Source organism: Elephantulus edwardii, unplaced genomic scaffold (assembly GCF_000299155.1).
Source record: "Elephantulus edwardii isolate Elephantulus edwardi_28Jun2011 unplaced genomic scaffold, EleEdw1.0 scaffold00031, whole genome shotgun sequence".
Lineage (NCBI taxonomy): Eukaryota > Metazoa > Chordata > Mammalia > Macroscelidea > Macroscelididae > Elephantulus > Elephantulus edwardii.
The window spans coordinates 7,950,768-7,964,972 of NW_006399781.1; the positions used below are offsets into that span (position 1 = coordinate 7,950,768).

The 14,205-nt window shown below is 45.9% G+C and overlaps 1 protein-coding gene across 1 annotated transcript; it reads left to right on the forward strand.

Moving 5' to 3' along the window:
* The first annotated feature begins 459 nt into the window (after positions 1–459).
* On the forward strand, positions 460–9,805 carry EIF2B5 (eukaryotic translation initiation factor 2B, subunit 5 epsilon, 82kDa). Its single transcript, XM_006884065.1, has 16 exons — positions 460–760; positions 2,136–2,260; positions 3,401–3,586; positions 3,676–3,853; positions 3,935–4,015; positions 4,279–4,356; positions 4,604–4,916; positions 5,809–5,954; positions 6,198–6,339; positions 6,463–6,564; positions 6,735–6,842; positions 6,948–7,038; positions 7,311–7,434; positions 8,632–8,757; positions 9,129–9,239; positions 9,412–9,805. The coding sequence occupies exons 1-16, from the start codon at positions 557–559 to the stop codon at positions 9,469–9,471; spliced, it is 2,175 nt and encodes a 724-aa protein (XP_006884127.1). The 5' UTR covers positions 460–556; the 3' UTR covers positions 9,472–9,805.
* Positions 9,806–14,205: the final 4,400 nt, after the last annotated feature.

Consider the following 14,205-nt stretch of genomic DNA (forward strand, 5'->3'; position numbering starts at 1 on the left):
CAATGACATACCTAATGCCACAGCTTCTTGATGCCAGTTTGGATTTCCATGTACTGCTCCAGCTGAGTTGTTTTCAGCAAGATTTTACTTGCATGTGATAGAAATTATATTGTTCAATAATGTCCACATTCTATTGAGTCATCTTTTTTGTTGATTTTTAGTTAACATGCTTGAAGTGGGGTTAATGATGGAAGTTTAATATACCCAATGGGCCAGGCTCCTTCTCGATGACCGCAAGTCCCAGCATGCTGCACCTACACCGACTTGTTAACGCACAAACGTGACCCACCGAACTGGCTGGCTCAGCCTGACGTCATGGGAACCTGCCCCCTCTCACTCCAGCGCAGCCACCAGCCAATGCGGCAGCGGCCCCGCCCCAGCCCTCACGCCTCGCTGCAGGGACTATCACACGAGGGAAGACGCACGCGTACTCGCTCCCTTCTCCTCACCTCTCCCTTCGTTAGTCGCTTCTTCGCATTCTACCGCCGGGTCCTTTTTGTCCCCTACTGCGTTCGGTGGCAGTTTCCGTGCGGAAGTGGTAGTCCTGGGAAAAAAGATGGCTGCCACTGCGGTGGCGCGGGCTGGCTCAATGGCCGGACGGGTCGCCAAGCGGGGTGGGGGCGGCCCGGGAGGCGGCGGCGGCGGCGGCGGTGGAGGGGCCAGGGGCTCAGAGGAGGAGCCGCCCCCCCCGCTCCAAGCAGTTCTGGTGGCCGATAGCTTCAATCGCCGCTTCTTCCCCATCTCCAAGGACCAGCCTCGGGTGAGCGCCGCGCACGCGAACAGCCGGAGGGCCCAGCGGTGGCTGCTGGAGCAGGCTCTCCTTTCGGCAGCCTCGCGGGCCCTGCTTTGCAGGAAGGGACCTCTGTCCGCCCGCTCTCCCTGAAATCTGGTTTAGGAGGAAAACGGAGGGACCCTTTAAATCCTGGAGCATGTGCATGGCTGCCACATTTGATACATTCGGGTCTGGAAGGATTAGAGGCATGGTGGAGGAGCAGAACTTGAGAGCAGCCTTCCCGCGGGGATTCCTTGGCTCAAGAGGAGACTGCGCTGCCCTCTTTAATTTTGCAGAGGCTTGGCTAAAGGAAACATCACCTCCTTCTGCCTCCCAAAGAGTTTTCGTGTGTCTACAAAAGGGCAATCTGATCTGATTCCATAGAAACGTGTTTTGGATCTCGAGCAATGTGCTTTTTCACCTTCTAGGTTTTAATGGCAGGCGGTGCCATCTGTTGAAAGCAGGACGGAAAGGGTTTTGGGGCTGATTGCCAGTATCTCCTTTATTGTCTGGACAGTGGGATTGGATTGAGCCACTTCTGGGAATGGAGCTCTGGTGGCCCAGTCTATAGCGTATCGAGCTGGTAACCCAAAGAATACTCTTCTCTTGGGGTTCGGATCCACCACAGGTCAAAGATGGGCAGTGTCCTCCTGTTAAGATTATTGTTATTGTGTATCGAGTCGGAGGCCACCCATAGCTGACCCTCGAACGGGTTTTCAGAGGCAGTAAATCGCATGAGAGGCGATTGCCCATTTTTCTCCCGCAGAGCAGCTTAGTGGATTCCAACTGTGGCCTGTGACTTTGGCAGCGCAGCTCCTTACTACAGGGCCATCAGGAATCCCTCTATTAAGATTCACAGCCTTGGAAACCCAGTGGAGGGTCCCTGGGAGTTGGAATTGACTGGACCTCAGTGAGTTTGCATCATGTAGGATATTTTTGGGTTTTTGTTTTTAGTCCCGGGTCACTTGGCATTCCCCAGTTTAAGTATGTAATCCCACTTGGAGGGGGACCAAAGACTGCAATTTCTGGAAAAGAGGCCTTAGTAGTGCTTTAGATTCTGGAGATGTGATTGCTTTTCAGTATCATGCTTTGCTAGATGCGGGCTGCTATCTACAGCAGTTCTGTATCCAGTGGTGAAGTAGAGTCTGTGTCTATCACATTCAAATTACACCACTGTAGACTAATACCCAGAACAGCCTTAAACATCAAACAGCCTGATTACCTTTTAACTGGAAAAATAAAATAGAAAGTTTGGAAATACTGACAGAGAAGTGAAAAGTGTGGCTACAGGTGGGAAAGGATGGCATCTAAAGGGCTCTCACAGATTCAAGACTTCAATTTTTTTTTCTTTTCTATCTTTCAGGTTCTCTTGCCCCTGGCCAATGTGGCCCTAATTGACTATACTCTGGAATTCCTGACAGCCACAGGTGTACAAGAAACCTTTGTCTTTTGTTGCTGGAAAGCTGCTCAAATCAAGGAACATTTACTGTAAGACTGTGTAACTTTTCTTGTTTCACCATCTTTATCCATTTTTCTTAGGGTGGATATAACTTAGTAATAGGTTTCTGATCGCAGAAAGTTTATCTATGTAGATCTCATTGGAAAGTCTAAGAATCTTTGTTCTACTCATTTTTAACTTTTCAGGACTATACATCAAAAGCCCTATATGAGTCCATCTTTCTTTTTTTTTTCATCTTTCTTTTTTTTTATATTATAATTTTAACAAAAGTTTACAGAAAAGTTGGATTTTCATTCACTCATTGTTGTTTTTCTCCCTACCCCCAGCTCACTTTTTAAAAAAAAAAATATTCATTCACTGTTGCAAAATTTCCTCCCTCCCCCGCCTTTCCCCCAGTCTGCTTTGTAGTACACCTCTTATTCTGGACTGTTGTCATACAAATAATGTCTAATCATGTATTCCTTTTAAACAGCTTTTTCCTTATGAGTCTATTTTGTAGTGATAAGAAATAGTTAAGAATGGTATCAGAGCTTTTCTGAATCTCATTTCTATAAAGTTTGGCCCCAGTGGGTTTTACTTTTTTATTTAATCGATCCAATATGCAAGTTACAGTTGTGCCATCTTTGTTTTCCTGCTAAACTTCTAAATACTGTCTGTTCTGATCCTTGAAGACAAAAATAAGCTCTTCATCTTTCTATTCCCAATGCTTAGTTTAGTGCCAGGCATAAAGTAGGCACTGAACATTATGTTTAGTGACATTTTTAAGAGTAACTCTCAGGAATGATGGATGTTTAGGAAATAGAGTCTAAGATATTAACATGGTCTCCATCAGAAATTGATAAATTTGTGTGACATTTGAAAGGGTAAATGTGCCTGACAATTGTATTCCCATGATATTTTTGTTTACTCGAGGTCTAAGCAGGATTTCAAGTTCAAGTACATGTTCAGGGGTAGGAGTCAGGGTAGAGAAATGAAATGACCTATAAAACACTAGTAACACTGGGAACTGAAAGCATTAATTATAGTGTATAAATATCTTTGAAGTTGAGGACGCTGGCAGGAACCCAAAAAAGCCATAGAGGAGTGTGAATGCTGAATGGGGGGTAAAAATAGAAAAGGTCCACATAGATCATATTCTTTACTCATTCCTCCATCCTCCTTCCTTCCAGGAAGTCCAAGTGGTGCCGCCCCACATCGCTCAATGTGGTTCGGATCATTACATCAGACCTATATCGATCCCTGGGAGATGTTCTCCGTGATGTTGACGCCAAGGCCCTGGTGCGCTCAGACTTCCTTCTGGTGTATGGAGATGTCGTCTCAAACATCAATATTTCCAAAGCCCTGGAACAGCACAGGTCAGGATGGGAACATGGTAAGGTGTAGTGCTAGCGACCACCAGAGCATTTCAACAACAGTTTTACAGTTTTCTTCCTAATCTTTGTAGGTTGAGGCGGAAGCTAGAAAAAAATGTATCTGTGATGACAATGATCTTCAAGGAGTCGTCCCCCAGCCACCCAACTCGTTGCCATGAGGACAATGTGGTGGTGGCTATGGATAGTGGCACAAACCGGCTTCTCCATTTCCAGAAGACCCAAGGCCTCCGGCGTTTCTCTTTCCCCCTGGTATGTTTGTTTCTGGGGTCCTTGAAGTGGAGACTCCTCAAGGGTCAGCAGGAGAAACTGTCATGTCACTTCTCCCCACAGAGCTTGTTCCAGGGCAGTGGCGATGGGGTGGAGATTCGCTATGATTTACTGGATTGTCATATAAGCATCTGCTCTCCTCAGGTGAGTTCTTCAGGTGCAGGACCACATGTCCCAAGAATAGAGCTCTGAGAGCATTGTTACAGCCTTAGAAAACCAGGATATATTTCCCTTTCCCTCTTTTTCTTAAATACTCTAAAATGAAGAGGTCATGTGTTATCATATTGTCCCCAGTGTCCCACTGGGAGTGTCTTGAGGATTCTGCCTGTGTCCATAGGCCCTTGGAGGCTTCTCTTTGCTTCCAGAGAATGCACTTAACCTCAGCCCTGCCCCATTTACCTCCACAGGTGGCTCAACTCTTTACAGACAACTTTGACTACCAGACTCGGGATGACTTCGTGCGAGGCCTTTTAGTGAATGAAGAGGTAAGAAAAGGCTCCAAATGCCCTTAGGAGGAGAGTATATGATTTTCTTCTTATCCTGGTAATTTCTTTATCCCTTTTTGCATTTTATTGAGTCTTAGGAGGGAGGAGAGAGGTGGTGGTGGGAAGCAGTACTTAAAGAAAAGTCTCTGGCAGTTTGGCTGTAACAGCTAGAGGAAGAGGAACCATAAGAGGGTTGGGAGGATATTGTGTCTGCCTCGGGAGCTTCTCTTTCCTTCTTTGTCCCCAGATCCTAGGCAACCAGATCCACATGCACATAACAGCTAAGGAATATGGTGCCCGGGTCTCCAACCTACACATGTATGCAGCTGTCTGTGCTGATGTCATCCGCCGATGGGTCTACCCGCTCACCCCAGAGGTGAACTTCACTGACAGCACCACCCAGAATTGCACTCATTCCCGACACAACATCTACCGAGGCTCTGAGGTCAGCCTGGGCCATGGCAGTGTCCTGGAGGAAAATGTGCTCCTGGGCTCTGGCACTGTTGTTGGCAGCAACTGCTCCATCACCAACAGTGTCATTGGCCCTGGCTGCCATATTGGTAAGCACGAGTCGGGAAATCGAGCCGGCCATCCAAGGAGTGAGGCCCCGGGTGGGGGGCCTGTGTCTCGAGAAACAGGGATGCAGAAGGATGAAGAGTTCCTCGGAGTTCCTAGGTTGTTTAAGAAAGGGGGAAACTACATTTTGAAAATGATCTTCTAATTTGTGGCCTATGAGTCTGTTAACTAGGTGACTCATCACATCTCAGGGCACCCTATATTCACATTCAGGGCCATGTAGATAATTAACAGAAAATAGTAACCTAGTTAGTACATTATAGCCAAAGGGCTTTGCTATACATTATTTCATCTCATCCTCACAAAAACCTTGTGGAGTAGATGTCATGTATCCCTGGTTTACGACTAAGAAGATGGGCCCCAAAAGGTTGTCTTACCCATGGTCACAGCTAGTAACAGGCAGTGTTGGGATTTTAATCTGAGTGTTCTGATTATAAATCCAGTGTTCTTTGTAATCCAGCGTAATTGCTAGAGTAGGGACTCACTTTATGGGATATGATGCTTCTGTTGTACTGCCCCCTTTAAAAGAACTGTAATAAGCTTCTAATTCTAAAACGTATAAGAAGTGGAATGACTAGGCTTCTATTTACAAACATAGATACAATTTCAGAATGTTCGTAAGTTTATGAGGCCCCAGCAATCTTGTAGGTTCTCAGATCCTTAAACCTCTAATCATTTAAAGTCTGTTGGAGGATGTTCAGGCTAAATAGTGACTCTCAGGCTTGCACTTAGAGAGGAAGTGAGTGGTTTTTTATAAGTTTGGATGAGGTGGAGGGCTTGGTGGGAGCTGGGATTAGTCAGTCCATTTCTCTGTAAGGGGCTCTGATCTGGAGTTAAGATCCTATGTGAATAGGAGTCCTTCCCATCCTGAATCAGGTGATGATGTGGTCCTGGACCGGGCCCACCTGTGGCGGGGTGTCCGAGTGGCTGCTGGAGCACGGATCCACCAGTCTTTGCTCTGTGACAATGCCGAGGTCAAGGAAGGAGTTACACTAAAGCCACACTGTGTCCTCACTTCCCAGGTGAGCCCTGCTCCATGCTGCACATAGGCCCTGAATTGGGTGGTGCTCATGCTTCAGTGAAAAGTGACCTTGTTTCCACTGATAATCAACCCTGAATTGAGTGTTCGGATCCAGTGGTTTCATTTGCCTTTTACCTGGCTTATTTGAAAACAAAGCAAAAAGAAAAGTCATTCTTATTGTTAATATGTACTTTTCTTCAACAAGCTAATTGGTCTTGATACCCACTCCTTTTTAACTCTCTAGGTGGTAGTGGGCCCAGACATCACGCTCCCTGAGGGCTCTGTGATCTCTCTGCACCCACCAGATGCAGAGGAAGACGAGGATGACGGCCAGTTTAGTGATGATTCTGGGGCTGACCAAGAGAAAGAGAAAGTGAAGCTGAAAGGTGTGATACTCAACAGGTGTGGGGCATCTGTATGTCTCTTTGCCCCATTAAAAACCAGTGCTTCTTTCTGAAGAGGTCTGTGCTTCTGCTAGGCCTTCCTTAAAGATGAGTGCCTTTTTGTAGGTTACAATCCAGCAGAAGTAGGGGTTTCAGGCCAGGGCTACCTCTGGAAAATGGCAGATAAGGACATGGAGGATGAAGAGGAACTCCGGCAAAGTCTCTGGGGTGAGCCATTCCCTTGCAGCTGAACCTGAAAGTCTGGAAAGAGAACAGCGACCTCAGAGTCGGCTTACTTGTTCACCCCCTTATTCATGAAGACCAGACAGCCATGTTTTTCTCTGTACTTGGCTCCTTCCTTACTTTTCTCTGTATTCTTGCCCTTTATGGGCTCTCAGGACTTAAAGTCAGCATGGAAGAAGAGAGTGAAACGGAAAGTGATCGAAGTATGGATTCTGAGGAGCTGGACAGCCACACAGGCTCCCCACAGATGGACGACATCAAAGGTGAGTTACCAGGACAGTGTGTGATTGGCGTGGAGTCAGGGCTAGGTGATTGAAAACTTTCCAGAGTGCTATTGTCCTGTGGATTTATCCGTGCTTTGGTTCCAGTGTTCCAGAATGAAGTCCTGGGAACTCTACAGCGGGGCCAAGAGGAGAACATTTCCTGTGACAATCTAGTCCTGGAAATCAACTCTCTCAAGTAAGAGCTGCCAGCCCCTCTCTTCAGAGTAACTGCAGGCGGGGAGAGGTTCTCTCTTTAGTGTTTCTCAGGAATCTCTTTTCACCATACCCCAGATGGGCAAGACCAGTGACTAACTGCATTTACAGCAAAAAGGGCGTTAGGTTCTAGCCTCTGCATGGATGTCCTCCTTCCAAAACTGTCTTGTTCCAGCTGACATTCTCTTTAGTGTCCTGCCAAAGTCATGATCCTTGTAGCATACTGTAAGTGGTGTCACCTCGGTCTCCCCACAGGTACGCCTACAACATAAGCCTAAAGGAAGTGATGCAGGTCCTAAGCCACGTGGTCCTGGAGTTCCCCCTGCAGCAGATGGATTCCCTACCAGACTCTAGCCACTACTGTTCCCTTCTGCTTCCAGTGAGCAAAGATTGGGGCTGGGGGCGGGGGCTTGGGTGGGGATAAAGACTCATCCTTGCTGTGTTTGACTTTGAAGAAGTAGAAGGCCGTGTTGTGGGATGTATGTTCTTCCCTTTGGGAGCTGATTGGGTCCTAGCAAAAGTCCAGAGGAGTCAGGTTGGGTTCAGTACTCAATGACCTTGAAGATGCCAGGGTTCAAAGCATTGTCTTTGAGTTGTAATTGATATCTGGCTGACCTTCCAGCAGATTTTCAGAGATTGTAAATTACATGGGAGGAGATTGTCTCATCTCTCTCTCATGAAGCAGCTAGTGGTTTCAAAATGCCTGTCTTTGGGTTATCAGCACAACTCTTTATTACAGTGTTGCTGTTAGGTGCCATTGAGTCAAGTACAATTCATAGCGACCCTGTGAACAACAGACCTGATCCCTGTCCTTCTTGTGCTGTCCTCACGACCTCTGACACACTCAAGCCCATTGCTCCAGTCACTGAGTCAGTTGACCTTGTTAAAGGTCTTCCTCTCCTTCGCTGTTCCTCCACCCTTCCAAGCATGATGTCCCTCTCCAGGAATAGCCTCCCCTACAGACATGCCCATCCATTCGCCATCCTTGCTGCCTCCAAGAGTACTATGGCTGCGCTTGTCTCCAACACCACATTTCAGAGGCATCAGTTCTTTTTTTTTTGGTGGAGGGTACAGGGCGGGTGTGTGTACCGTCAAATTAGATCTGACTGTTATAGGAGACATTGTCCCTCCTTCTCTAGCAGAGTACATCAGTTCTTCCTGTCATTCAGTCATTGTCCAGCTCTCAGATACTTAGCAAGTGACTGAAAAGACCATTACTTGAATCAGACTCACCCAACCACTAGGCCACCAGAACTCACCCCATAACCATATTAGATCCCCAAAAGTATATCTGGAATGGATCAGTGCTTTGAGAATCTTTGGCTAAAAATCATTTGACCCAGAATGATACCACCTTTTAGTCTAGAAGCAGATATCTTGAGACAGCAAATGGCACCTTTCCCTTTTTCAGAAAGTCTCTTCTTCCTCAGCACTGGCTGCCAGCCACTCCTCTGACACAGAACCTAGATCATCTTATATTCCTGTAGCTGTAAGAGACTTGTGTCTTCAGTGATTTTCTCTGCTGTTCAGGTTAGGTATGTGCTCAGGAATATACTGGACTGTCTCTCTTCCACAGCTGCTCAAAGCCTGGAGCCCTGTTTTTAAGAACTACATAAAGCGCGCAGCTGACCACCTAGAGGCCCTGGCAGCCATCGAGGACTTCTTCCTGGAGCACGAAGGGCTTGGGACTTCTATGGCCAAGGTGAAATACCACCTCAAGTCCCGTAGTCCTGCCTTGGCTTTCAAACAGGTTTTGTGATTTCCTGTAGCGACATGGCTGCCATGAACCCTGTGTAATGTTTGGCCAACAGCGCTGTACACCTCTGGTGTGTAGAGCATGGTTGGAAAGTGCAGCTGGAGCCAAGCTTTATTTGGGAGTTCGCCTGGGAATAGAGAGCCATACCCAGCAATAGTTTCAAAAGTGATACCTGCCCAGCCCACAATATTAAAGAGCCCACTCCTTTTGTTTCTTAAGAGACTGTTCATATGGAAGGAAGCTTGCATTCTCTGTTCTCCATTATATCTAGCTGAGCTTTGCAAGACCCTGAGATCCCCTTTGCTAACCTTCTGTAGGTGCTGATGGCTTTCTACCAGCTGGACATCCTGGCTGAGGAAACAATCCTGAGCTGGTTCAACCAAAGGGATACAACTGACAAGGGTCGGCAGTTGCGTAAGAATCAACAGGTGAGCCGGGCTCCTTCCCTCCTTCACCTCCTCTCTGCGTCCTTGGCTCTTGACGCCCTGGATTCCAGGGAGTTGGCTTCAGACCCTGGCTGTTAGAGCTGTTTATCCAAGAAGCTGCACTGGAGGGTTAGGGACTCCTCCCTGAGTAGCCCTTCTCTGTGTTCCCTTACAGCTACAGAGGTTCATTCAGTGGCTAAAAGAGGCAGAAGAAGAGTCTTCGGAAGATGACTGAAATCACACTGGCACTCCTGGCTCGCAGGTCAGGGCAAGTGAGGAGCTATACGCGCAGAAGGATGAATGACTGTCACCTGGACTGAGACTGACAGGAGCAGAGGCTGCAGCTACAGTATTCTTTCAACCGCCAGCAACCATGTGCCTCCCATCCTGACTGGGGAGTTGGGATGACCGAAGATGGGCAGGAAGGCTTGTCTTTATGGAAGAACTACACAAGCCACTACAGTTGGAGAAAGGCCAGAGGCCCGGCTTTGTGCTCTGGCTTTCCTCAGGGGACAGCAGAGACCAGCTGACCCTCTCTGCTGCTTGTATTTGTTAATAATTAAAGAGAGGGATATATTTGGTTTCTCTCTAACTCTGACCAGCTGTTGAAGTGTTTGACCAAAGACTTCTCATGCCTGACGTGGCAGTCTTTCCTAATACCTGGGGGAGAGAATACAGGAGTGTCATGGCCACTAGGGGGTACTATGGTACCTCACTAATTGACAACTTCTGCCGCTCATGGGCCTTGGAGGTCCTAGATTCTTCCCCACATCTGTGGACTGCTTTAGGAACCCTGGTGGTGCTCTAGGCTAAGTTTTGGGCTGCTAACCAAAAGATTGGCACCTCAAATTCATCTTCACAGGAGAAAAAGGAGGCAGTTTCTCCGTGAAGGTTTATAGCCTTAGAATCCCTGCTTTGAGTTTATATAACCTTGGAAACCCAGGCTCAGTCACAATGGCTGGGTGGACCAATGTGGAGTAAGACTGAGCCTATTTCCAGAATAGTCCACTTTGCAGCCTGGTTTTACAGTGCTGAGAGTGATGCTGCCAAACATATAAATCCCGTTGCAGCTTGTCAGCCCTTCTCACGTACCACCTCCAGCTGGTCTAGAACAAATGGGGTCAGGGAAACTGGACTTCTCTCCACCTTAAAGGTAAGGAAGTATTTTTAAGTTTGCTCTCAAGAGGTAAGAGCTTTAAAATCCAGAATGTTTTCTGCCTCAGCAATTTCATTATCTCCATGACCGTGAAATTGCTTCCAAAAGCAAATATCACTCCAAGGCAGCAGGGCCTATTCTGAGAATATGGGCAGACCCTGGGATGTGGCCTTTCCCAATACTGAGCATGTTTGTTTACTGTGTGACATGTACTGTGCTAAATAGTTTTCTTGTGTTTGTCTTCTTTTATTTAACCCTACCATCAATCTTTAAGCACATTTTCAAATGATCCTGAAGTTCAGAAAAGTGAAGTCCCTAATCCGAGGTCCTCTAACTAGTCATCAGCCGAGCCAGGAACTATTTCTAAACGCTGCAGCTGGAGCTTTACTCACTTTGCTGTACCACTTTTAGCCTAGACCCTGAGACACACCCTCCTACCTCATCTTTTCAGAGCTCTTGCTTTTATGTAACCCTAGTCTGGACACCTAAGCTGTGGCCATTGTCAGTATCTGAAGCGTCACAGATGAAATGGGTGTGTTTCTTCATTTTAATTGAGTGACAAAGGATAAACTGAGAAAGAACACCAAACTCCACTTGAGAAAAGTATCACTGGATATTTCTAAAGAGAAAAAACAGGCTGCCTGCGGTTTAGCTTAATTTACTTTTCTTGTTGAGTAAATTGTAGTCTCTCATAGTGATACAAAGCAAAATTCCTCAATGAAAATGAGGGATTAAATAAAAATCTCTAAAGGGAGCTCTAGTAGCCTAGCAGTCAGGAGTTGCACTGCTGTCCCAAAGGCAGATGGTTCCGATCCATCGGCTGCTCGGTGGGAGAAAGGTGGGTTGTCTTCCTCTGCAGTTTACAGCCTCTGAAAGCTCACTAGAGAGTCAGCTGTGAGTCGATTCGGATGCAACAACATGAGTTGGGATTCAACATCACATATTTCCAGACAAAAACAGATAAATCCAGGAAAGGGGTTTAAAAATACACATCAAGTTTCACAACTAAAAAATAAAAAAGCTTTCCCTCATTTCAACCATTAGGCGGTGCTTCTAGTCCTCTTAGCATTCTAAATGGGAATTTTACAGTCAAGAGCCATGAGACAGGTATTTGAAGACCAGCACCTTCCAACGTAAAGGGCAAGAGACCAAAACAAAAAATAAGGTGTTTTAGAGAGACTACAAGTAAAAAGTTAAAGAGGGAACTGTATGAAAAATGTCATGGTAAATGCTCTCAAGTCCACTACGGTTCTTTGCAACCTGCATCTTGCTCATCACTATCTAACTTCTGGGGTTTTGGACTTGAGCCAGCAGCCTGCCATATTCCCTGCCCATCTTGGATTTGTTAGTCTCCAAAGCTAGCAATCTGACCTGCTGATTTTGGATTTGTAGGTTCCTGAAACTAGATAAATCAGGAGAAACCTCTAGCCAGATAGCCAACCCATGGATGGGAGAAGTAGCTGTATCTAAGCACGTAAGCCATTCCCTTGAGGGAAATCTTCACTCTTTGAATGTGTAGACAGACATCACACACACACCCAGGGAGCTCTGTAGCATTGTCCGTAGGGAGTTGTGCTGACAACAAAGTTGGCACCTCTGGCTGTTTGAATTCACCAGACATTTCAAGAGAGAAAGATGAGCAGTCTCCACCCTTGTGATTTGCAGCCTCTGAAAACTACTAGAGGGCCAAGCTGTCTCTGTTCTGATGATGGCAGTGACTTTATTATACTGATAAATGTTGTTGTTGTTAGGTGCTGTAAAGTAGATACCAACTCATAGTGACCCTGAGAACAACAAATAGAAACCTTGCCCTGTTCCACACCATCCTTACAATCTTTGCAACACTCAAGCCATTGCTGCAACTGTGTCAACCCATCACCTTGAGGGGCTTCCGTTCTTTCACTGGCTCTAGTTCCAGAGCATGATGTCCTTTTGCAAGGACTGGCCCTTCCTGATGGTGCACTTGTAAAGAACATAATGGTTGTACTTCCTCCAAGATAGATTTATTCTTTTGGCATATCCAATATTATTCACCAATACAATTCAAGATTCATTATTCTTTGATCTTCCATATTTATTGTCCAACTTTTACATGCATTCAAAGCAATGGAAAATATACTATGGCTTGGGTCAGGCACGTCATAGTCTTTAAACTGGCACCCCTATTCTTTAGCATTTTAAAGAGACCCTTGACATCACATTTGTCCAATGTAATGTATCCTGAGTTCTTTATTACATACTCTAAACTGAGGAAAGTTTACAGTCTATCATTCATCAACATTTTGTTTTACTATATTGTAATTACAGTTGCATTCTATAGTTCTTACACATTTTACCACATAATTAAAGTAGATTAATGGACTTCATTAACTACAATGATCAATACATTTTAAAAAAATGTTTTTAACAGGTTAAGTACTGCGATTAGCTTTTTTCAAAGTACTCTCTCCCCTGACTACGTTTCTTCTATTATTCAAATTTTGGTTTCTGACTTGAAATTTGGTGAAACCAAGTTGCACCTTGGGGGCTAGGATTTTTAATATCTGCCTCACATACATTGGGCATGTGGCCAGGAGGGACCAGTCCTTTGAGAAGGACCTCATGCTTGGAAGGGTGAAGGGACAGCATAGGAGAGGAATACAGTAGGTGAGATAGATTGACACAGTAACTAGGGTAATGGAGGGAGGTGTGTCAGAGAAAGACTGGCTCAGAATAGGGCAGGGTTCAGAGCTATTGTGCATAGGGTCACTGTAAGTCACAGGCAACTCAATGACACTTAACATTATTCAAAAGTACCTCTCTAAAGTACTCAAGAGCAACGGTGTCTCTGGAGACTAAGGTGCACCTGATACAGGCCATGGTCTTTGCAATCACTTGTTATGCATCAGAGAGTTGGACAATGACTAAGGAGGACAGAAGGAGAATTGACGCCTTTGAGCTGTGGTGCTGGAGAAGAGTATTGAATGTACCATGGACTGCCAAGAAAACAAACAGATTCATCCTAGAGAGGGTTAAACCAGGCTACTCCTTGGAGGCAAGGATTCTGGGGCTTCGTCTGACATACTTTGGGCATGTTGCAAGGAGGGACAGGTCCTTGGAGAGGGACATCATGCTTGGGAAGGCGGAGGGACAGTGCAAGAGGGGAAGACCCTCTATGAGATGGATTGATTCAGTGACTGGGGTAATTGGGATGGGTGGCACAGGACAGAGCAGGGTTTAGAGCTGTTGAACATAGGGTCGCTATGAGTCTCAAACGACTCGACAGCACATAACAACAACAATGCATCAACAGGGAGCTCTGGTGGCCTAGTGGCAAGAAGTTGCACTGCAATCTCAGAGATGAATGTTTCAAATCCACCAGATACTTTGCTGGAGGAGGAGGGGCAATCTCCTCCTATACCAGTCAGATCCAATTTGATGGTACACACACACAAATAATAAAATTTAAAACAATGTCAAAGAAGAAAAAATTTTACACTAAAAGGGATCAGTATATTAAAAGCAAAGTGAATTTAAAAGCAAGATAATAATTAATGCCAAAGCTTTAAAACCAAAAGTTTGTAAAGGAAAGGAAACCTAGTTATTGAAAGCATGTAGCTTTGCAATGATGCTGGAGAAGAGTATTGAGAATACCATGGACTGCTAGGAAAACAAACAGATTCGCCCTGGAAAGGGTTAAACCGGGTGGTTCCTTGGAGGCAAGGATTCTGAGGCTCCGTCTAACATACTTTGGACATGTTGTGAGGAGAGACCAGTCCTTGGACATCATGCTTGGGAGGGTGAAGGGACAGCACAGGAGGGGAGGTGGATTGA